This window comes from Nomascus leucogenys, chromosome 13 (assembly GCF_006542625.1).
Source record: "Nomascus leucogenys isolate Asia chromosome 13, Asia_NLE_v1, whole genome shotgun sequence".
In the NCBI taxonomy this organism is placed as follows: Eukaryota; Metazoa; Chordata; class Mammalia; order Primates; family Hylobatidae; genus Nomascus; species Nomascus leucogenys.
In genome coordinates, this window is record NC_044393.1 from 100,918,345 (window position 1) to 100,942,488 (window position 24,144).

Here is a 24,144-nt window from a genome sequence, read left to right on the forward strand (position 1 = left end):
GTCTAATGGATGTAAAACGATGGCTCATTCAAAAAATTTCTATTTCTCAGATTACTGGTAAGGTTGAGCACCTTTCATTGCCTGTTCATATTTTTGCCCATTTTTCTATTGCATTTTTAAATGGAATTATAGGAACTCTTTGTAGAGGTTAAATATGAATTTTTTGCAGATACTTTTTTATTCTATGACATTTAAAAAAATTATCTTTTATCATCTAGAAATTTAAAATTTTGATATAGTAATACTTTTCAGTCTTTTTCTTTTGTAATTTGTTTCTGTTTAAAAAATGCATTTCTACTCCAAAGTCGTAAAGACTTTCTATATTTTTTCTAAGAAAATTTTAAGTTAACTTGTGAGTATGATGTGAAGGAGATAGGTAATTTTGTTTTCCATGTGGAAGGCTAGTTGTCCCAACACTATTTATTAAAGAGTGCGTTCCCATTTGGCATACCCCTTTGATCATATTGAATACCATTTATGCTTGGAAATATTTTCGGTGTCTTTGTTTCATTGATGTATTTGTCTGTGTTCCATATGTTCCATACTCACAGTGTTAAACACTATTACTTTATCATGTTTTAATCTAGTGGGTTCGATTCCTACTCATTTTTTTTTCTCAGAATAGCTTTGGCTCTTACTCTTTAGTGTACCTTTTAGAATCAGCTTAAGTTCCATGAAAATTATAATGAGGTTTTGATTATTATTATTTTTATTTTTTTGAGATGAAGTTTCTCTCTTGTTGCCCAGGCTGGAGTGCAATGGTGTGATCTCGGCTCATTGCAACCTCCGCCTCCCAGGTTCAAATGATTCTCCTGCTTCAGCCTCCTGAGTAGCTGGGGTTACAGGCGCCCACCACCACGTTCAGCTAATTTTTGTATTTTTAGTAGAGATGGGGTTTCACCATGTTGGCCAGGCTGGTCTGGAACTCCTGACCTCATGATCCTCCTGCCTTGGCCTCCCAAAGTGCTGGGATTACAGGTGTGAGCCACTGTGCCTGGCCTTGATTATTATTTATAGATTAATTGGGGAAAAATTTGACATCAAATTTGACTTTCATGGGTAGGAATTGAGTATTCCTATCCTTGAAGATGATAAATGTGTTTCATTGTTTATTCATGTCTCTTGTGTTTTTCAGTAATGTTCTAATGTTCTAAAGTATTTTTTTTTTTTTGAGACGTAGTCTTGCTCTGTTGCCCAGGCTGGGGTGCAGTGGCACAGTCTCAGCTCACTGCAATACCCAACCCCCGGGTTCAAGCGATTTTCCTGCCTCAGCCTACCGAGTAGCTGGGACTACAGGTGCATGCCACCATGCCCAGCTAATTTTTGTATTTTTAATAGAGACGGGGTTTCACTATGTTGGCCAGGCTGGTCTTGTACTCCTGACCTTGTGATTCGCCCACCTCAGCTTCCCAGCGTGCTGGGATTACAGGAGTGAGCCACTGCGCCCGGCCTTAAAGTATTCTTTAAAAAGCTCTTACAGGCCAGGCGCAGTGGTTCACACCTGTAATCCCAGCACTTTGGGAGGGCTAAGATGGGCGGATCACTTGAGGCCAGGAGTTAGAGACCAGTCCAGCCAACATGGTGAAACCTTGTGTCTACTAAAAAATACAAAAATTAGCCGAATGTGGTGGCTCACACCTGTAATCCCAGCTACTTGGAAGGCTGAGGCGTGAGAATTGCTTGAGCCTGGGAGGTGGAGGTTGCAGTGAGCTGAGATCGCGCCACTGCACTCCAGCCTGGGCGACAGAGCCAGACGCTGTCTCAAAACACCAACAACAAAAAAGCCCTTACACTCATACAGAGGGCTGGACACAGTGGCTTATACCTGTAATTGCAGCACTTTGGTAGGCTGAGGTGGGAGGATTGCTTGAGCCCAGGAGTTTGAGACCAGCCTTGGCAGCATAGTGAGACCCTGTCTCTACCACAAATAAAAATAAATTAGCTCCTGTAGTGACACTCACCTGTGGTCCCAGCTACTTGGGAGGCTGAGGTGGGATGATTGCTTGAGCCCAGGAGATAGAGGCCGCAGTGAGTTGTGAATGCGCCACTACACTCCTGCCTGGGTGACATAGTGAGACCTTGTCTCAAAACAAGCAGAAAACCCAAAACAACTCTTACATAGTTTTTGCTAGCTTTATTTTTAGATACCTTTATGTTTTTGTTGCTGTTGTCAAAATATTTAAAAAATTATATTTTGTAATTCATTATTGCCAGCATATGGGAGTGTTACTGAGGTTTGTAAGATTTTTTTTTAATCCAGCAAACTTTATTGACCTCTCTTACTTAATGGTCTGCAGATTCTTTAAAGTTTTCTATGCAGACTATTGTATTGCCTTCAAATAGTGGTTATTTTGTCTCTTGCAATTCTAACACTTCGTGTTTCTTTTCTTGGTCTTGCTGTGTTGGCTAGAACTTCTATTAAAATAGTGATCAGAACTGGAGACAGCAGGTACTTTTTTGACTTTCTGACTTTAAAGAGAATGAGATTTTATTATAGTACTCTACTAGTGATTACTGTAGGTTTTTGTGGAAATGCTTTTTCAGATTAAAACAGTGCTCTTCTAGTCCTAGTTTAATTCAAGGGTTTTTTTTTAATTAAAAAAATCATGAATGACAGTGAGTATTGACATTTAGTCAAGGCTTTTCTGTTATTGAGATGATCATACGGTTTTGGACATTTGTGCTCTCTTTTTTTTTTGTCCATGAGGCATTTTATTTGTAAATATATGTATTACATCCCTAGAAAAAGAATCCCAGGATTTTCCCTCCTGTGTGTTTTCGTCTTGCTTCTTCATGGTCCATGATGCCAGCTGAGGTTGTCAGTACAATGAAACCAAACTGGCAGGATGGAAGCAGATTATTCTGCCATTTTTCCAGGTCTTTGAGTTGCACGTCAAATCTGGGGCTGATCACTCCGCACTTGTTTAGCCTGCCTGTGAGGTTCACAACAATTTTCCCAGCTCTGTGGTCATCAGTGATTTCAAATTCGCCAATGTAACCATGCTTCATCATCACAGTGAGAAACCGGACGATGACTTTGGAGCACGGCCTAATAAGCACCTGGCGTTTGCCTCTCTTTTCGGCATTGTTGATGCTCTTGAGAGCATCCGCCAGGACATTCATGCGCACCACTGTGGCGGCGCGGAAAGATGGCGGAAAGAGCTGTGCTCTCTTTTTTTTTGAGACACTGTACTTTAAGGCTGGAGTGTAGTGGCATGATCATGACTCACGGCAGCCTTGACTTTCCAGGTTCAAGAGATCCTCCCACCTCAGCCTCCCAAGAAGCTGGGACCACACATGGGAGCCATCATGTCTGGCTAATTTTTAAATTTTTCATAGAGATGGGGTCTCATTATATTGCCTGTGCTGGTCTCGAACTTCTGGGCTCACGTAATCCTCCCACCTTGGTCTCTCCAAGTGCTGAAATTATAGGTGTGAGCCACCCCACCTACTCTTAATAGGAGGAGTTACTTTAATACATTTTCAAATATTGAACAGTTATTTCTTTTCTTTTTTTTCTTCTTGTAGAGATGGGGGTCTCTCTTTGTTGCCCAGGCTGGTCTCAAACTCCTGGCCTCAAGTGATCCTCCTACCTCAGCCTCCCAGAGCACTGGGATTACAGGAGTGAGCCACCGTGTCCAGCTTGAAGAATTATTTCATTTTTGGGGTAAATCCTGCTTGGCTATGAAATATGAAGTACATGCTGAACTGTAATCGTAAATGTTTATTTGAGAACTTTGCATCAATATTCAAAAATGAGATTGGACTGTAATTTTGATTTCTTGTTTTTGTCTGGTGTATCAGGATTATATGGGCTTCATAAAATGAGTCTGTTAGCTTTCTTTTTTTATTCTCTGGAACAGTTTGAATAAGATAGGAATTGTTTATTCCTTTAAGCTTTAGTAAAAATATATGTCTTTTGAGAAATATACTGGATTAAAAAAATTACTATTGTTGTGTCTCTCAACTGTTGTAGCAAATGTTCTCAAGTATCTGCGTCTTAAGTCCTTAGATACGCTCTGCTTGATAACCTTCCTTAGATTGCCCTCAGGTGACTTTTTTGGCATTTAGGAAAGTAGTCATGTCTTTTCTTGGTTACTCACATCCTATAATCCTATACTCAAACAAATTTTTTTTTAACTGCAGAGCTTATTAAAAAAAAAAAGAACCATTCTTTTTTTTATTTATTTTTTTTTTTGAGACAGAGTCTTGCTCTGTCACCCAGGCTGGAGTACAGTGGCATGATCTCGGCTTACTGCAACCTTTGCCTCCTGGGTTCAAGCAATTCTGCCTCAGCCTCCTAAGTAGCTGGGATTACAGACATGTGCCACCATGCCCGGCTGATTTTTGTAATTTTAATAGAGACAGGGTTTCACTGTGTTGCCTCGTCTGGTCTTGAACTCCTAGCTTCAAGCTATCCTCCCCTCCCAGTCTCTCAAAGTGATTACAGGTGTGAACCACTGTGCCAGCCCATTGTTCTTTATTATTAAGTTTAATCTTGTTAGTTTTGATTCATCATTACAGCTGAAGTGTTTTATTTTCTAGTTTAAGTCATTTATAAACTCTGTCTTTAAAATATTTTATTTTGAAATAATTATAGATTAATAGGAAGTTGCAAAGATAGTTTAGAGAGATCTTGTGTACACTTTTCCTATTTTGCCCCAAAGGTTACATCTTACGAATTGTAGTGCAATATTATAACCGAAGTGAGACCCTGTCTCTAAAAATAAAAACAAAAACAGACCAGCCCCAGGAAACGGATGTTGGTACAATGTGTGTGTATAGTTCTATGTCATTGTAATTCTACCTGTAGATTCCTTGAACTACCACTGTAATAAAGTTACAGAATTATTTTCACACTACCAAGATCTCTCTGGTGCTATTCCTATATAATTATACTTACTCCTCTCCCTCAACTATTCCTGACCACTGCTCTGTTTCCATCTCATAATTTTATCATCTCCATAATATATGTTCCTCAAAAGATTAATATTTAAACTGACGGTGGTACATCATACACTAAATACTACTCAGCAATAATGCTACTACTCATACAGTGTGTGCCTTTTTTTTGAGACAGAATCTCGCTCTGTTGCCCAGGCTGGAGTGCAGTGGCGTGATCTTGGCTCACTGCGACCTCTGCCTCCTGGGTTCAAGCGATTCTCCTGCCTCAGCCTCCTGAGTAGCTGGGATTACAGGTGCCCGCCACCATGCCTGGTTAATTTTTGTATTTTTAGTAGAGGTGGGTTTTCACCATGTTGGCCAGGCTGGTGTCGAACTCCTGACCTCAAGTGATCCACCTGCCTCGGCCTTCCAAAGTGCTGGGATTACAGGTGTGAGCTACTGTGCCCAGTCACTATTTTTTATTTAGCTGATTAAGTAAGTGTGTAGTGATTTCTCATCATTTTCATTTCCCTAATGGCTACTGATGTCAAACATCTTTTCATGTGCTTATTTGCCACCTGAATGTCATCTTCCTGGAAATGCGTTTTCATGTATTTTATTCATTTTTAAATTCGACTATTTATATTTTTACTCTTGTGTTTTTAGAGTTCTTTATTTTTTATTTTATTTTAAAATTTATATTTTTTAGAAACAGGGTCTCTCTCTGTTGTCCAGGCTGGAGTACAGTGGTGCAGTTGCAGTTCATTGCAGCCTTGAACTCCTGGGCTCAAGTGATCCCCCTGCCTCAGCCTCCTGAGTAGCTGGGACTACAGGTGTGCACCACCACACCTGGCTAATTTTTAAATTTTTAAAGTTTTGTAGAGATGATATCTCACTATGAGTTGTTTATATATACTAGATATAAGTCCATTGGTCAAATATGTGGTTTATAATAATTTCTTCCAGTCAGTAGCTTGGTTTTTTACCTTCACAGAGTTTTTTACCAAGTTTTTGTTTTTGATGAGCTAGCTTTTTGATTCATTGATTTTCTCAAATTTCCTGTTTGAAATGTCAGTGATTTCTGCTGTTATCGTCATCATTTCATTCCTTTTGCTCGCCTAGGGTTTATTTTGCTTTTCTTTTTCTAGATTCTTAAGGTGGGGTGGGGTCATAGATTATTAGTTTGAGACTCTTTTCTCATATAAGCATTTAGTGCTAAAATCTTCCTTATTAGCACTGTGTTAGCTGTTTCATTCCCCCCAATTTTGATATATTTTCATTTCATCCTGTTAATGTATTTTTTAAGTTTCTCTGAAACTTCCTCTTTGACTATGGATTATTACAACTGTGTTTTTAAATTTCCAACTGTGTAGGAGATTTTCTCATTATCTTTTTGTTACTGATTTCTGGGTTAATTTTATTGTAGTCAGAAAATACACTCTGTATGGCTTAAATTCTTTAACATTTGTTGAGGTTTGTTTTATGGTCCAACATAAGGTTTATTTTGGTGTAAGATGCATGGGCACTGAAAGCAATGTGATTTCTCTTCTTGTTTGGCAGAGGGTTCTATAAAAATGTCAGTTAGAGCCTATAGGTTGGTGGCATTGTTGAATTCTTCGATATTCTTGCTTATTTTCTGTGTACTTGTTCTATTAATTGTCGAGAGAGAGGCATTGAAGTTTACAATTATAATTGTGGATTTGTATATTTTTTTTCCCCATCAGTTTTTGCTTCACATATTTTGCAGCTCTGTTTTTTGGTGCATACCCATTTAGGATTTCTGTGTCTTCTTGATGGATTGACTCTTTATCATATGTCCCTGTCTATAAGTGGTAATTTTCTTTGCTTGAAAGACTACTGTTTCTTACAGCAGTATAGCTGCTGGTGCTTTCTTTTGATTAATGTTTGCATGGAATATCTTTTTTCATCTTTCTACTTTCAACCTGCTTATATCATTACATTTGAAGAGAGTTTCTTGTAGACAGCAGAGTTCAGTTTTATTTTTTAATGCACTCTGCCAATATCTATTTTTAATTGGTATATTTAGACCATTTATATTTATTGTAATTATTGATTAATGCTTTTCTGTTTATTCCTTATGTTTTTTTTTCTGTTTTGTTTTGTCTAACTTCTATGGGTTATTTGTACATTTTTTTTAGAATTGTATTTCGATTTATCTATAGTTTTTTTTTTTTTTTTTTGAAACAGAGTCTCACTCTGTCGCCCAGGCTGGAGTGCAGTGGCGTGATCTCGGTTCCCTGCAAACTCTGGCTTCTGGGTTCAAGCTATTCTTGTGCCCCAGCCTCCCAAGTAGCTAGGATTACAGGCATGTGCCACCACTCCCAGCTAATTTATATATATATTTTTTAGTAGAGACAGGGTTTTGCCATGTTGGCCAGGCTGGTCTCGAACTCCTAAACTTAAGTGATCTGCTTGCCTTGGCCTCCCAAAGTGCTGGGATTACAGGCGTGAGCTATTGTACCTGGCCTGTCTATTGTGTTTTTGCATACATCTCTTTGTATAGTTAAGTGGTTGTTGTAGTTATTATATATTATTTAAAAAAAAATATTTTCCCCTTGATCTACTGGTATCAACATTTTACCAGTTGGAATGAAATGTAGAAACCGTACCTCCCTGTAGGTCCCTTTACCCCCTATTTCTTTTCTTTCTTTCTTTTTTTTTTTCCTGAGATGGGGTCTTACTTGTCTCCCAGGCTGGAGGGCAGTGGCACGATCTTGGCTCACTGCAAGCTCTGCCTCCGGGTTCAAGCGATTCTCCTGCCTCAAGCCTCCCAAGTAGCTGGGATTACAGGTGTGCACCACCACACCCAGCTGATTTTTGTATTTTTAGTAGAGATGGGGTTTCACTGTGTTGGCCAGGCTGGTCTCGAACTCCTGATCTCAGGTGATCCCCTTGCCTCAGCCTCCCAAAGTGCTGGGATTACAGGTGTGAGCCACTGTGCCTGGCCCCCCATTTCTAATATAATTGTCTTAAATCTTTCCTTGATATACATTGAATCTCATGAGATTCACATCAGTTATAATTTTTGCTTCAACTGCCAGACATAATTTAGAAAACTCAAGAGGAAAAGGAAAATAATTATGATCCATATTTTTGCTCTTTCCATTGTTCTTTTTTCTTGATGTACCCAAATTCCTTCTTTTATCATTTCTTTTCTCTTTAGAGAACTTCCTTTAGCCATTCTTTTTAATATTTATTTATTTTTTCTTAATTAAAGAAATATAGGCCGGGCATGGTGGCTTACGCCTGTAATCCCAGCACTTTGGGAGGCAGAGGCAGGCGGGTCATGAGGTCAAGAGATTGAGACCATCCTGGCCAACATGGTGAAACCCTGTCTCTACTAAAAATACAAAAATTAGCTGGGCATGGTGGTGTGCACCTGTAGTCCCAGCTATTTCGGGAGGCTGAGGAAGGAGAATCGCTTGAACCCGGGAGGTGGAGGTTGCAGTGAGCTGAGATCGCGCCACTGCACTCCAGCCTGGGTGACAGAGCGATACTCCATCTCAAAAACAAACCAAAACAAAACAAAAACAAAATAAAAAAAAAACAAAAACAAAAAATAATGGACTGCTTGAACATCCCAAGCCATTTTTTTTAAGTAGGTGTGCTGTTGACAAATTGTGTTAGTTTTATTTCAACGGAAAGTCTTGATTTGCTCTTTATTCTCAGGGGATATTTTTGCTGAACATAGAATTCTGGATGGACAGTTCTTTCAGCACAAAAATGTTGTGGTATGTTTTTTTTTTGGTGCGTGTATGTCAAAATTTCTGATGAGAAATGTCCTTGGAAGCTGAATTTTTTTTTTTTTTTTTGGTCTTTAGTTTTTAAGTTTGAGTATAATGTGTTTTGGAATGGATTTTTTTTGTTTTGTTTTGTTTTGGGTTAACTTGTTTGGGGTTTGTTCAGTGTTGAATCTATTAGTTTATTTCTTTTTTTCTTCCCTTTTTTTTTCTTGCCAAATTTGGCAGTTTTAGCCATTGTTTCTTTGCATAACTTCCAGTCCTGCTTTCTTTCTCTTTTCCTTCTGGGAATTGTAATCCACGAATGCTAAATCTTTTCTTATATATCCCAGATGTCCCTGAGGCTCTGGGCTCTGTTTTTTTTTTTTTTACTTCTTCCAATCTATTTTTTCTCTTTTGTTTGGACTGGGTAATTTCTGTAATTCTGTCTTCAAGTTCAGTGTTTCTTTCCTCTGTCCTTTTCTTCTGTTGAGGCCATCTCTTAAGATTTTTATTTCAGTTATTGTGATTTTTAATTCTAGAATTTCCATATGGTTTTGTCTTTATATCTTGTTTCTTTGCTGTGGCTTTGTATTTGCTTGCTGAGACTTCCATTTATTTTCCATTTGTTTCAAGAGTCAAGAGTATTTGAGATTGCTCATTGAGACATTTTGTGATGGCTCCTAAAATCCTTGTTTGATAATTATAATGTCTGTGTTATCTTGGTGGCATTGTCTGTTCATTGTCTTTTCTCTTTTCAGTTGAGATGTCAATTGGTTTTTGCCATGGTGAGAGTTTTAAAATGGAAACCTATATACTTTGGGTATTATGTTATGAGGTTCTTATTTTAATTTTGTGTTTTAGCAAGTCTTTTCTGACACTACTCCAGCAGGGGAATGGGGATACCACTTCATTATTGCCAGTTTGGGGGTCAAAGTTGAGGTTCTCCTTTTGGCCTTTGTTGACACTCACTTGGGGAGGAGCTCCATGTTACTGCTGGGCCGGGGTGGAAGTGGGGACTGTGGTATGTTGTGGTGTACTAGAGATAACTTGGGTGATAATAGATTATTTAGACAGATTTCTCCATTGTGTTCATAAGAACTGTTTGGGCCACATCTTGTTCCATAGGTATAGACAAAATATTTGGAATATAAGCTCTATATACTTTTATTCTCTTGCATGGATACAGTTGCTTCCTGTATAGTAGTTAAAAGAAGTATACTTTGTGTGTGTGTGTGTTTTAATTTATTTTTATTTTTATTCTTTTTGATTATTATTATTTTTTACACGGAGTCTTGCTCTGTCGCCAGGCTGGAGTGCAGTGGCTTGATCTCGGCTCACTGCAACCTCCACCTCCTGGGTTCAAGAAATTCTTCTGTCTCAGCCTCCTGAGTAGCTGGGACTACAGGTGCGTACCACCATGCCCAGCTAATTTTTGTATTTTTAGTAGAGTTGGGGTTTCATCATGTTGGCCAGGTTGGTCTTGATCTCTTGACCTTGTGATCCGCCCACCTCAGCCTCCCATAGTGTTGGGATTACAGGCGTGAGCCACTGCGCCCAGCTATCTTTACAATCTTTTATATTGACTTGACAGTTTAATTCTGGATTCACACACAATTAAGTTTGATCTTGCCTAGAGGATAGGATCTGTCACTTGTATTGGCACATTGGCCAGTGGCCCTTTGGAATACCAAACTTGTGTATCAGATGGTTCTGTGTGGTGTCAGTCAGAGTGCCATTGAATGGTGTGGTCAGAGATGGATGTTATCTATTTCTACAGATCACTTCAGTTGTCGTGGCCTACGAGACTTTTCTAGCCCATGTTCAGCCCAAGGTCTCCAATGTCCTCTTCACTTCTCATTTCAGCCCCAGTGTTTCCACTTCACTCATCCTTTCTTCAGTTCTGCTGAAGTTCTGTCCTTTACTTGTGTGCCACTGTTTATAATTTGATATATTTGAGACTTTAAATGTGGCAGTGAGTTGGAATGAGAAAAGGAGGTGGGGAAAGTGATTTCTGCCCTGTGTCTTTTTCTTTTCACCTTTTTTATCCTGTTACCTCAAGACGCCCTTCTGAGAAAAAGGCTTCAGTTTCACTCTTTTTTTTTTTTGAGACGGAGTCTCATTCTGTCACCCAGGCTGGAGTGCAGTGGCGTGATCTCAGCTCACTGCAACCTCTGCCACCTGAGTTCAAGCAATTCTCCTGCCTCAGCCTCCCAAGTAGCTGGGATTATAGGTGCCTGCCACCATGCTGGCTAATTTTTGTATTTTTAAGTAGAGATGAGGTTTCACCATGTTGGTCAGGCTGGTCTTGAACTCTTGACCTCAGGTGATCTACCTGCCTCGACCTCCTAAAGTGCTGGGATTACAGGCGTGAGCCACTGCGCCGGGCCTTAGCAGCTCTTTCTAAGGATTTGATACAATTTATTTACCTGATCTCTGATTTCAGGTCAGTTAACTTTCCTCCTTGAATTTGTTGCTATTATAATTAGTTCTACAAAGAATGTTGTTGTATATATACTTTTATTTACTCAAAAGATTATTTCTTTAGAATAAATTCTAGAAGTGGAATTGCTGGATAAACATAATATTTTTCTCAGTTCTTCTCTGGAATGGTTGTATCTGGATACCTGTTCAGTTCTGCCAGTCACAAATTTGGTCTCCAATTTAGTACAGATAATATTGTTTATTGAGTACTATTCTATACCACAGTCTCTGCTAAACACTTTGTAAACATTGTTCCATTTAATACTCACCACCCTGATAGGTAGTGGTATATGCATTTTAGAGGAGAGAGCACTGAGGGTTAATAATAACTTTCCTCAAGTCAGCTAATAGTAAGTGCTCAAACCTAGGTTTTCATAACTTCAAAGTCTGTGTGCTCATTCATGAAGTAGCTGTGCAGAAAAATTAACTTGGCTGGACTGTTTGAAGAAATTAGTTCATATCAGAAACTTTTTTTTGTTTGTTTTGTTTGTGACAGGGTCTTGTTCTGTTACCCAGGCTGGAGTGTGGTGGCATGACCATGACTCACTGCAGCCTCAATTTCCCAATCCCCTTGTCTCAGGCTCCCAAGTAGTTGAGACTCCCGGCTAGTTTTTGTATTTTTTGTAGAGTCAGGTTTTCACCATGTTGCCCAGACTGGTCTCAAACTCCCAGGCTTAAGCAATCTGCCTGTCTCGATCACCCAGAGTGCTGGGATTACAGGTGGGAGCCACTGTGCCCGGCCTAGAAACATTATTTACTCTCTCCTGAAATTCAGTCACAAGGATTTAAAAAAAATTTTTAATTAAAAACAGTTTTTAAAAATTTAAACTTTTTTGATAATAGGGTCTCACTCTGTTGCTCAGGCTGGAGTGCAGTGGGGCGATCATAGCTCACTGCACCCTCAACCTCCTGGGCTCAAGTGGTCCTCCCGAGTAGCTAGGAGTACAGGCATGTGTGCCATTGTGCCTGGCTAATGTTTTAGCTTTTTTAGAGATGGGGTCTTGCCGTGTTGCCCAGGCTGTTCTGAAACTCCTGAGCTCAAGCGATCCTCCTGCCTTAGCCTCCTGAGTCTCTGGGATTACATGCGTGAGCCATGAGCCACCACAGCTGGCCCTGATTTTAATTTTTTAAATTGACAGATAACATTATGTGTTTTTATCAGGTATAATATGATGTTTAGAAGTATATATACTTTGTAAACGGTTAAATCTAGCTAATTAACAAATGCATTGCCTCATATAGTCATCATTTTTGTAGTGAGAGCACATAAGAGGTACTCTACATTTTTTAAGAATGCAATATATCATCATTAACTGTTGTCACCTCGTCGTATGCTAGATCTGTTGTCATTTATTTCTCCTATCTAACTGTAGTTACGTATTTTTTGACCAACATCTCCCTGTCCTTCCCATCCCCGAACAGCCTCAGCCCCTGGTAACCACCGTTCTACAGTCTACCTCTATGCGATCGACTTTTTAAGATCCTGCTTATGAATGAGACCATGTGATAGTTGTCTTTCTGTGCCTGGCTTATTTTACTTAACACAATGCCCTCGAGGTTCATCCATATTGTGGGCAGATGGTAGAATATCCTTTCTTTTTAAAATGGCTGAATAGTATTCCACTGTTTATAAAGCCACATTTTCTTTATCTGTTCATCCGTTAATGGACACGTAGGTTGATTCCAGATCTTGGTCATTGTGAATAGTGCTACAGTAAACATGGGAGCACAGATAGCTCTTTAACATACTGATTTCATTTCCTTTGGATATATGCCCAGTAGTGGCATTGTTGGATCATATGGTAGTTCTATTTTTAATTGTTTGAGGAGCCTTTATACTCTTTTCCATAATGGCCCTACTGATTTGCATTCCCACCTATAGTGTGTAAAGGTTCTCTTTTTGTCACATCATCACCAACACTTATTATCTTTTGCTTTTTTGATAATTGCCATTCTCAGTAGTGTGAGGTGATTGATATTGTGGGTTTGATTTGCATTTGCCTGATGATTATTTGAGGATTTGAGCATTTTTTCATGTACCTGTTGGCCACTTGTATGTCTTCTTTTGAGAAATGTCCATTCAGGTCTCTTGCTCATTTTTCACTTGGGTTATTTGTTTTTTTATTGCTGTTTGAATTCTTTATATATTTCAGTTATTAATCTTTTGTCAGGTAGATAGTTTGCAAATGGTTTCTCCCGTTCTATAGATTGTATCTTCACTCTGTTGATTGTTTTCTTTGCTGTGCAGAAGATTTTTAGTTTGATGTAATCCCAGTTATCTATTTTTGTTACCTGTGCTCTTGAGGTCTTGTCCAAAAAAATCCTTTCCCAGACTAATGTCATAAAGCATTTTACCATTTTCTTCTAATAGTTCCACAGTTTCAGGTCTTACATTGAAGTCTTTAATCGATTTTGAGTTAATTTTTGTATATGGTTGAGAGATAAGCATTCATTTTCATTCTTCTGCATGTGGATATCCAGTTTCCCCAGTAACATTTACACTTTACCCGTTGTGTAAAATCAGTTGAGTGTAAATACATGGATTCATTTATGGGCTCTTTGTTCCACTGGTTTATATGTCTGTTTTTATACCAGTACCATGCTGTCTTGATTACTGTAGCTTTATAGTGTACTTTGAAGTCAGGTAGTGTGATCCCTCCAGCTTTCTTCTTTTTGCTTGAGATTCCCTTGACTATTTGGGGTCTCTTGTGGTTCCATGTGAACTTAGGATTATTTTTTCTATTTCTGTGAAGGATGCCATTAGTATTTTGATAAGGACTGTACTGATTCTGTACATCACTTTGGGTAGTAAGTCACAAAGATTTTGATGTTTTAATTGGGAGAACTTTTATCTAGCACTTACATTTGTATAGCTAGAGAGTCGTACTTTCATCAGAAATACATTAAGGATAGTGAGATGCCATTAGTATATTTGTGGAATTAGATTTATGTTAGAATTATTTAGATATAGTTTGACCATTTTTCAAACCCACAATAAATATTTTAGTGGAGTAAAATGTTAATTTAACAAATATTTCTCTAATGTCTATTCTGATAGCAGCCTGCTTAGGTGCAAATCCTGTCTGTGTCTCTTAGAAGCTGTGTGACCTTGATAGATTGTTAAGCTTCCATTTCTGTAAAATGAAGGTAATAGTACCTGTCTCATAAGCTATTGTGAGGATTTAATAAAATAGTGTACAAAAGGAAACACTTAGCAGAGTGTTCAATAAATGTAAACTTTTATTATTATTGTTAGTTATTGACATCTGAGCCTCCCACTGGATAAACAATAAAAGATGGGTGTTATCTGACGTCAAGGAATCCACAGTTTGGTAGACTGATCTTAAACAACCGTGATTCATCCTGAAAAATGTCTTAATGCAGGTATAAAAGGGCCAGTGGGAGCATCAAACACATGTGCAGAACTGTAGGTTGTCAAGGAAGGCTTCAAGGGAGGAGATGGTGTTGATGTTGAGACCTGATGGATGAAAATAGCTCATGGAAGAGCTCAAGAGTGTGTGCAGGAGTTAGGAATTTCAGTGGAAAATGGAATCTTTGTGATGCCCTCCACATTTCATTAGCTGTTAAATTCTGGAGTGAAGTTTGATATGATTATTTACTACTAAGTATATTCCCAAGTATTTAAGGTTAAGATCTTATTAAAATAATGAATTATAAAGCCATTAATATTTGGAATTTTTATGTAATAGTTATTTGATTATGGTACTTTTTTTTGGCTACAGATATTAACCAATAACATTCTGATTTATCCTTTTAATGGGAAATCGCGGCTTTTTTTCTCCCTGTAACAGGACCAAAAATACATTTTAAGGCTATGTGATGTAGAGTTTTATTATAGACATTATTTTTCAGTTTACTCTCCTTTTCTGTATTCTACAGATTTTTGTCCCCTTCTATATTGTATTTTAAACTTGGAACCTACTGATGTATAGGCATTTCACTTACTATCTTGAGGGATTTTTCCAGATAAAACTGAGAAATTTAGCAATATACCTTCTGTCAGTATAAAAGCAGAGCAGCTCATTTCCTTTGTCCCATTCTGAAAATCGCACCAGAATAGAATAGCCTGTTTCTATATTATTTTATGTACTCATTGACATTGTCTTTTCTGTGAGCACCCTTCACCCCACATGGAACCCTAACAACGAAAATTTACTTGTGTGTATATAGGGATATTATCCCCTTTGATCATTTGAGTAGATATGGATAGTGATAGAAATCTGTGTGTGTGTGTTTTTTCTAAGGTATTGCCATCAGAGAGTCGGCAAAGGTAGTTGACCAAGCCCAAAGGAGAGTGTTGAGGGGAGTTGATGACCTTGACTTTTTCATAGGAGATGAAGCCATCGATAAACCTACGTATGCTACAAAGGTAAATTTCCGACAGGTGTTTGCTTCTCTAAGTGTAGAGCCGTAGGATGAGTAATGCAAAATGGTCATCTAGAAGTTGTATTTGCGAGTTGTGGAATGTGTTTCTATTCTTATGTTCGAATTCTTATGTTTGAATAGAGGTGGTGGTGGTGGCTGGTTTTGAATGGGGGTAGTTTTGATTGGAGAATTAAGGGAATTAACAGATTCCTGGAATGCAGAATAGACCCAGGAAACACCAGGTCACACATGAAAGCAAGGTCCCCTCCTCTGGAAAATTCTTGACAGGTTGACTAACCTGTCAGATGAGGGAAAATTGCAGATTGGTTAATTAAAAAAGAAACACATTATTTAAGCAGACTTTTTTTTTTTTAAAGCTCCAGATCCAATTGTATGATAATTAGCTGCAGTTTTCTATCTGTTCCTCATTGTATTTTTTGTTGTTGTTTTTTTAGAGATAGGTCTTACTCTGTCACCCAGGCTGGAGTGCTGTGATGCCATCTTGGCTCACTGCTGCCTCGACCTCCTGAGCTCAAGCAATCCTCTCACCTCAACTTCCCAAGTAGGTGGGACTACAGGCACGCACCACCATGCCTGGCTGATTTTTTAATTTTTTGTAGAGACAGTGTCTTGCTATGTTGCCCAGGCTGGTCTCGAACTCCTGGGCTCAAGTGAGCCTCCTGCCTTGGCCTCCCAAAGTGTTGGATTAGAGGCATGAGCCACTGTGCCCGGCCTGTCTCCGTGTCATTGTTAAGGTGATTCTTTGTTTGTAGAAATGAGTGGAGGAGAATATGAACAATAATGTAACTTAATCTTTTTTTCCAAATGCTGTTGTTTCTTTACAAGAATTAACAAAAACTGCAATGAGAAGGAGACCTTTATTCTGTAATAACACAGTTTCTTCTGTGTCACTGTTAAACTGTTGCTCTTGTTGTGGTGAACTGAGGCTTGACAACTCTGGTTTCTCTTCCTCCAGTGGCCAATACGACATGGAATCATTGAAGACTGGGATCTTATGGAAAGGTTCATGGAGCAGGTGGTTTTTAAGTATCTTCGAGCTGAACCTGAGGACCATTATTTTTTAATGGTGAGTAACTGGAACTAAGAGGAATATATTCCTGTAAATTCCAAACTGCTTAGATTTTAAACTGAAGATATTCTTTTCCAGGGCGTTTTACATTTCTTCTAAAGATATGTGCATGAATCAGGCTGCTTTTTTGAAAATAAAGCTCAATAAAAATGTTCAGAACAAAAAGGGGCTTGTTAGCTCACCAAACAGGAAGCCCAAGTGAGGCAGCTCTATAGCTGTTGTTTTAGCAGCTCAGCGATGGAATTGCATATGCAGCCTAGGGCACTAGCTTGAGCTCTTCTGTTTGTTCCCCTTCGGACCCAGGGTGGCTGCCAAATTCCTAGATCACCTCTTTGGACATTTCCATACAGAGATAGAAGATTTTCCTTGCACTTTTTAAGAATTTAGAGACCCTTTCCCAGAAACCTTCCCAGCACATTTGCCCCATCTGCCGATGCCTAACCTGGTTAGAGCAATAGGAATGATGGATTTACTGTGACTGGTTTAGATTCATGAAGACTTTCTCCTTGGGGCGGGGACCAGGAGAACCTGTCTGATGTTCTGGACCCTGGAGGAGGGTAAGTAACTAAACAGGCCTCCAAAAGCAAGGACAATAGAAGGAGGAATGGATTTGGATAAACAAACTGCCTACTTTAGTTTTCTTGAGACATAGCAAGATGATTGTAATTATTGCCACTTATAGCAGAGGAAACCAGGTCAAGATGTTATTTTTTCTAGGGTTTACATGTTACTGTAAACTAAAACTGAACTGAGTTATGGGTCCTAATTATATACTTAACTGATTTCATTCAAATGAAATGAAACATCACAGATAAATGAGAAGAAATATCTCCTCGTTCTCTAGTGGTTCTACTCAACATTACATGTTTTCTTCCGTGAGATGCTCTTTTCAAGTTAAAATTAATTTCATGTACAGAATGCTTGCTTTATAGAGGGCAGTTTCATGTGACATAAGCTGTGTATTAAACCTACGTAATTTAGGTTTGGATTTTTTTCATGCAAGTACATTGTCAAGTGGTCCCAGATCCAATTATAAAATTCTTTCTAATGTTAGAATATGAAGTGTTTTTAAGAATTATCTGGTATAAGAAATATTTTAACTATAAGGCTAATAGTTAATGGAATAACTATTAAATATGGAATAACTCTATAATGAATATATATATTTAATGTATATTAAAGCCAGTCTTTGATGTTTTTCCCTGGCTGGGTCTTCACAGCTGAAATTGCCAAGTATGGCTACTGCGTTTCACAGGCCCCTCTATTTTCTCTGTACATCCATAGTGGTTTATTTTATTTTACTGTTTTGCTCTGTATTTTATTTTTCTAGAAATGGGATCCTGCTCTGTTGTCCAGGTTGGAGTTCCGTGGCACAATCCTAGCTCACTGTAGCCTCGGACTCTGGGCTTAGTTGATCCTCCCGCCTCAACCTCCTGAGTAGCTCGGACCACAGTTAGAAGCCACTAGCCTGGCTAATGTTTAAAAATTTTTTGTGGAGATGGGGTCTTGCTATGTTGTCCAAGCTGGCCTCAAACTCCTGGGCTTAAGTGATCCTCCCACTTTAGCCTCCCAAAGTGTTGGGATTACAGGCATGAGCCACCGTGCCCGGCCCACGGTGGTTTATGTGGAGCAAATGGAGCCAAGAAACTGACTGTGTGTGAGTGGCTTTATCTTTACAGCCAAAACAAATCACAGATTCCCACCTGTCAGATTTGGCATTTTTCCTTCTGTAGCATATCACATAAACTACCTGTTGGATAGGATTTTAGGAGCAGGCACCGAGCCCAGCTGCTTCCTTCTGTCTACTTCAGCTTCCCGTGCCAGGAGTTCTTGCTTTACTTAGAGGGACATCTAATCTTAGGCATGTGGAGCAAATATGGACCACCACACAGCTCACAGGAATTTTTATTAAAGGGGACTCTTCTTCTGATTTAGCTGGCATACATGAGATAGTAAAATGTAACCACTTGCCAGGATGGAATTGGAGGGGTTTGGTGTGAACATGGAAAAGGCCATTTGCTAAAAATGGGTACCTGCAATGAATGTTCAAAAACAATCAAGTTTATTATTAAAAAGATAAGAAAATATTGTATTACATGTGTTGTGCTTTGAATTCTGCAAGTCATTTTGTTGCCTGTTGTGGTTGAGGAAGTGATGAGAATGGTAAATTTCCTTCAGGTATTTGTCCTTAACCGTGTGTTGATGGAATAGTTAAAGGGGAGTGAACCAGGTGGAAAGATTTAAGGCCAAGCCATCAAAGTGAATTGAAGACATTAAGAGAGTCTAAGAGGCCCAAATGATGGACCCCACAAGAGCTTACCGAATTATCCTTTCTGACGGCCGTGCCCAGTCATCTGAACATGCAGAGAGAATGAGCTCCTTGCCACTGACTGTTTTCAAGGAGGTGCAGAGACTCAGCTTACACTGGTTATGTGGACTGAGCAGACAGCACCTGGGAACTCCACTCTTCCCCAGTACTGCATTGCCCAGAGCTCAGAACGCACTCAGAGATGTCAAAGAGATGCAGTGCTCTTGAGTGGAAACTGAATTAGAACTTCAGAAGGGATTTGCAAACTTTTTGAATACAAATCCTGCAAGAGCAAACAAGCAGCACATGCAGATGACCAGCAATGAGAGGGTATGGTGTCTCTGAGGACCTGACTTGGTTAGGGTGATGAGAGCGGGGGAGTGTGGAGAAAGGAGGTCAGGCAGCCTTTGCGCGGTGTAGACAGCTGCTTTGCCAGTTTTATGTTTTAGGGAGACTTTATGGGCAGACACCTCTGGCACACAGAGTCTTGAAGATGACCCCATGTGAGGTGACAGGTGCCTCCGAGGAGGGCATAGGGTGAGAATGGCAGGAGTGGGTGAAGGGGCGTTCTGTCATTTGCGAGGTTCTTAAAATTATGTAAGGAGATATGTATAGTCAAAACCACCCATGAAAATCCCTCAGGAAGGGCCCGTTTATACAGCTCTGAGTCAGTGGGAGAAAATGGATTTTCCCTCGGCGTGGAGGAACTTTCTTCTGCACCAGCTGGGGTGGTTGACTTACATTTAGGAGTACAGTATGGTGTGTGGAAGCACACATTGTTTGTTAGGTTGCCCTCAGTCCAGCACTTTGCTCCCAGTCCCAGTATGTTGAAGCTGAGACCGCCTGAGAACAATCAGACTCCCAGAGCCAGTCAGTACTCATTAAGCAGCCCTGAGGAGCCCGGGCAGACATTGTATTGAGCAATCAGGCTCCCAGAGCCAGTACTCATTAAGGAGCCCGGGCAGACGTTGTATCACTCATGGAGTTATTTCGCCTGCTCTCATATTTGGCCTCATTGTTCTGGCTTGTACCCTCACTAGCTTTTGTATGCTGTTGTGTTTTTGGAGCATGTACAGTTGGTTGGGGTAAGTTACATATAGTTAGCAGAGATATACAGGAGGTAGAATTGATGGGTCTTAGTGATGAGAATTGGTAGCAGTTAAGAGAGAAATCTAGGATGACTCAGATTTTGAGATGGGGCAGTGCATGGATGATAATGTGATTGGTTAAGATGGGAAACATGAGAAGAAACTCACTTGAGGGAGGGAGGAGGAAGAAAGAGAGTTTGGTTTTGTACATGCTGAGGTCTAAGGGTGTAACTGGGCTGCACAGGTAAAGAAGGCGAGGAGCAGCCAGCTCCAAGCAGCAGGTGTTGATGTAGGAGTCAGTAGCATTCACGTGTTGATTGTTGATGGAAAATTAACTCTGATTACTAAAAATAAAACATACCATCCTTGGTATTTTAGAGATGAATGTACGAATACATGATTATCTTGAAATCTCTAGGTAAAGTTAGCACTCTGTGAAATCATTTTCTTCATGAACCTGGTGAAATTAAAAAATGCTAGCCATAGCAGTGCCCTACATCTGAATCACAATTGTGTTGTGTCCTGACTTTAGTTTCCTTCCTGAAGTCTTGAGAATGGTTAGACCTGCCTTGTGCACTTCACCAACCAGTGTAGAGCTAGCCAGTGTAGGGGTCAGCTTTCTTGGATTTGCTAAGTCACCTCCTACACGTACTTTCCAGCCTCCAGTATATTGTCGCCTCCTCTCCTATTGTCTCTTCCTTGAGGATTTGTATTTTAAAAAATGTTTCTTTACTGTAGTTTTAGAGGGGCATGGAGGTGGAGTAATATTAGATTCATGTGTTCAATTTTCTATCTTTATCCAGAAATATGAGTCGGTTTTATGATAGTCATTATTCATTTTTAAATCAATACCAGGTGATAATTTTACCATTGTTATGAATAAAAATGTTTATGTAGCTTGCATTCATTGATACTTTGATGCTTCTATATTTAAAAAAAAACCAGGTTATTCCTTTCTCTTCTTCTCACTGCTGTACTTGACTAGTCTTTGAGAGAGGAAAAACCCCAGAAAAACTGGACATCTCCAATTTAGATCTTGTTATAATAATAGTTTGAGAAAATTTTAATTACATTTGTCTCCTAAAGGAATAATTATAACATCAATAGTGGTGGATAGAGATGAAGTGGGAGATTGAGGAAGAGGGAGGGTTTGTGATTGTGGTCCTCAGAACCCATAAGGATATGGCCTGAATAACGTCGATTTTGATTCAAGAACCAGGAGAACATCATTATATTGTAAATGTTCCCTTAAATGGAAATACATAGATTTTAATTCTTCAAAGATGGTGAACTGTTTTTGGCAGCAAGTAATAGAAGTATAAAAGCAGTAGTTTAAAAAAGTTAAGGCTTTATTTTTCTTAAATAAATTTGTAGCAGAGTCCAGTGCTGATATGGCAGCTCTCTGGTGTGGCTAAGGATCTCTCTACTCTAGTGTTTTGAATATAGGGCTTTCATTCTAAGGATGCCTCATGATCACAAGTTGATTACTGCAGCTCCAGCTATCACCTGTGTGTTCCAGGAAGGAAGAGGGTGTTAAGGGCAGGAGGCAAGTTTACTACTTGAGTCTACCTCAGCTTTGTAAGGAGCTTTCGTGGCAACCATACTCCAGCTTTTGTGTCTTACTGGCCAGAACTTACTCAGTCATCTCTGTCCACAAGGAAGTCTGGGAAATGCTTTTTTCTGGGCCTGTTGCCATTTCCCATCATAGATCAGTGGTCTGTCAGTCACAAATTTGCAGTGTTGGTAAGAGCAACTCACAATGCCTGCCATAGTGGTGTCACTCAAAGGCATGAAGACAGTAGCAAAGGAGAGATTCAGCTGCTTTCACAACTCTGGCTGAATTTTACCTATCTGGAGAGTGTCACCCAGGTTAGGGAGCCTCTGGCCAGGAGGAAGCTGTGGCGAGATGTGCTGTCTCCTGCTTGGCGTTGCCATCTTGCTGCCGTAAGTCTGACTGTGGATAAAATACATTAAGAAATTGGGAAGTTAGAGGCCGGGCGCGGTGGCTCACGCTTGTAATCCCAGCACTTTGGGAGGCCGAGGCGGGCGGATCACAAGGTCAGGAGATCCAGACCACGGTGAAACCCCGTCTCTACTAAAAATACAAAAAAATTAGCCGGGCGTGGTGGCGGGCGCCTGTAGTCCCAGTTACTCGGAGAGGCTGAGGCAGGAGAATGGCGTGAACCCGGGAGGTGGAGCTTGCAGTGAGCCGAGATTGCGCCACTGCACTCCAGCCTGGGCGACAGAGCAAGACTCCGTCTCGATTAAAAAAAAAAAAAAAAAAAAAGAAATTGGGAAGTCAGATTAGGAGTTTGTGTGATCTTGCCCCACAGCCATAACTCGGAGTTTAACCTTCACATAGAGATGATTTCCCCCTTCATTATAGTAGAATTGTAAGTATGGTATAGAAAATTTGGAAGGTATCTATGGGACTTTTTATAGTCTTATCACATTAACATAGGTACTGTTGACATTTAGTGTATTTTCATTTAATCTTTTTACCCATTTTTAGAATGATTTTACACTCTATATTATACTCCTCATTTTCTTACAGTTTTCATAACCCTTATTTTAACAGCTATATGATAATCTATCTAGTAGGTATTTCCTGCTTAGCAGTTCCACTATTTTTAGTCATTTTCTTGGTTTTATAAGAAATAATGTAATCTTTGTGCATACAGTTTTTCCTATATTTCGAGTCTTTTTTACTTAAAAAGAACTAGCAGTGTTTGATTATGGAGTTCAGCAGTATTAATAATGTTATTAGTCTCTGCACAGTGTGCCATTTCAGACTGCCATCAGCACTGTACAAGAGGATTGCTTCCTTTGTACTCTTGTCAGCATTAATATTATTTTTGATTATTTAATGGATTAAAATTTACCATATGCTTTAAATTTGCATTTTTGATAACTTTGACCTTATACATTTTTTCCACGTTAGTTGTATTTCCTCTTTTGCGAGCTGTCTGTTCATGCCCTGTGCTCTTTTACATATCATTGTTTTATTGCTTTTCTTGTTGCTGTGATTTCTATGAACTTTGTTTTTACTTAACTTTTTTTTATTCTAAAATACACATAACAGAATTTATCATTTGAACCATTTTTGAATGTACAGCTTGGTGGCATTAGGCCCATTCACAAACCTTTGCCACCGTCTGTCTCCAGAAGCCTTTTCATCTTCCCAAACTAAAACTCTGTCCCCGTTGAACACGAATTCTCTTTACTCCTTTACCTGCCCCTGGAATGCCCATTTTACTTTCTGTCTCTATACATTTGATGACTCTAGGGCCCTCATATAAATGGAATCATATAGTATTTGTCCTTTTGTGACCAGCTTATTTCACTTAGCATCTTCAAGCTTCATCCATGTTGAAGCATGTGCCAGGATTTCCTTTCTTTTTAAGGCTGAATAATATTCCATTGTACATAGATACCACATTCTGCTTATTCTCTGGAAGCTCTCATATAATTAAGATAGAAAGCTTCTTTTGTTGTTATATTTGCAGCAGGTTAGTTTTACTTAGTTAATTTTTTGCCTTTCTTTTTTGGTTATTTCATTTGGACATCCATAACTTGAAATTTGTATGTGGTAAAACCCATTTTCCTTTGATGTTTGTATTTAATCTTCATCCATCTGGGATTTATTTGGATCATCATTTCACACTGAACTTAGACCCAGAGAGAATGAAGGGAGCCAGGGTTAATCTGATTCTTGTTGGTGATGTCTTCCTACAGGTCTGTTTTTGCTTCAGGTTAAATAGGCAGCTCTTTGCTGGGAGTCAAGAAACCTTCCCCAGCTCTACTCAGAAATCTTCATACCTTCTTAACCTTTCTCTCCTGATACTTCCCCACCTCTACTCAGTTTAAATGTTTTGTTTATTTCACTTATAATTATGCTTGGGTTCCTATTCAAGATGAGAAACATAGGTTTCTTTAGTTAATGTGTTATTTCTTCTGGAATGAGATACAATATTGGCAATTATGGCTGTTTATTGAGTACTTCTATGTGCCCAGCCCCATTCTAAGTGTTTACAAGCATTAATTCAGTTTTTAATGCCACCAACAACCCTCTGAGATAGGTAATGTTATCAGGCCCATTTTTCAGATTGATAGGAAGTACCTTAAGAGAGAGATCGTACACACTGCTATTGGAATCTACATCTC

The 24,144-nt window shown here is 39.2% G+C and overlaps 1 protein-coding gene and 1 pseudogene across 4 annotated transcripts in view; one reads left to right on the forward strand and one right to left on the reverse strand.

Annotated features, from left to right (window-relative positions):
* Positions 1-24,144, forward strand: part of ACTR3B (actin related protein 3B) — a 1,003,497-nt gene that overhangs the window by 26,447 nt on the left and 952,906 nt on the right. For 2 of the 3 annotated variants that reach the window (XM_030826236.1, XM_030826237.1), the window contains 2 exons: positions 15,374-15,498; positions 16,471-16,581. In XM_030826236.1, the coding sequence (XP_030682096.1) occupies positions 15,374-15,498; positions 16,471-16,581 (236 nt within the window). Of the gene's footprint in view, positions 1-15,373; positions 15,499-16,470; positions 16,582-21,793; positions 21,925-24,144 lie in introns of those variants that run through there. The other variant, XM_030826238.1, reaches the window with a different exon arrangement.
* On the reverse strand, positions 2,689-3,168 carry LOC105739165 (annotated as a pseudogene). The gene has a single exon (XR_001115059.2). The product of XR_001115059.2 is annotated as a 40S ribosomal protein S15a pseudogene (transcript).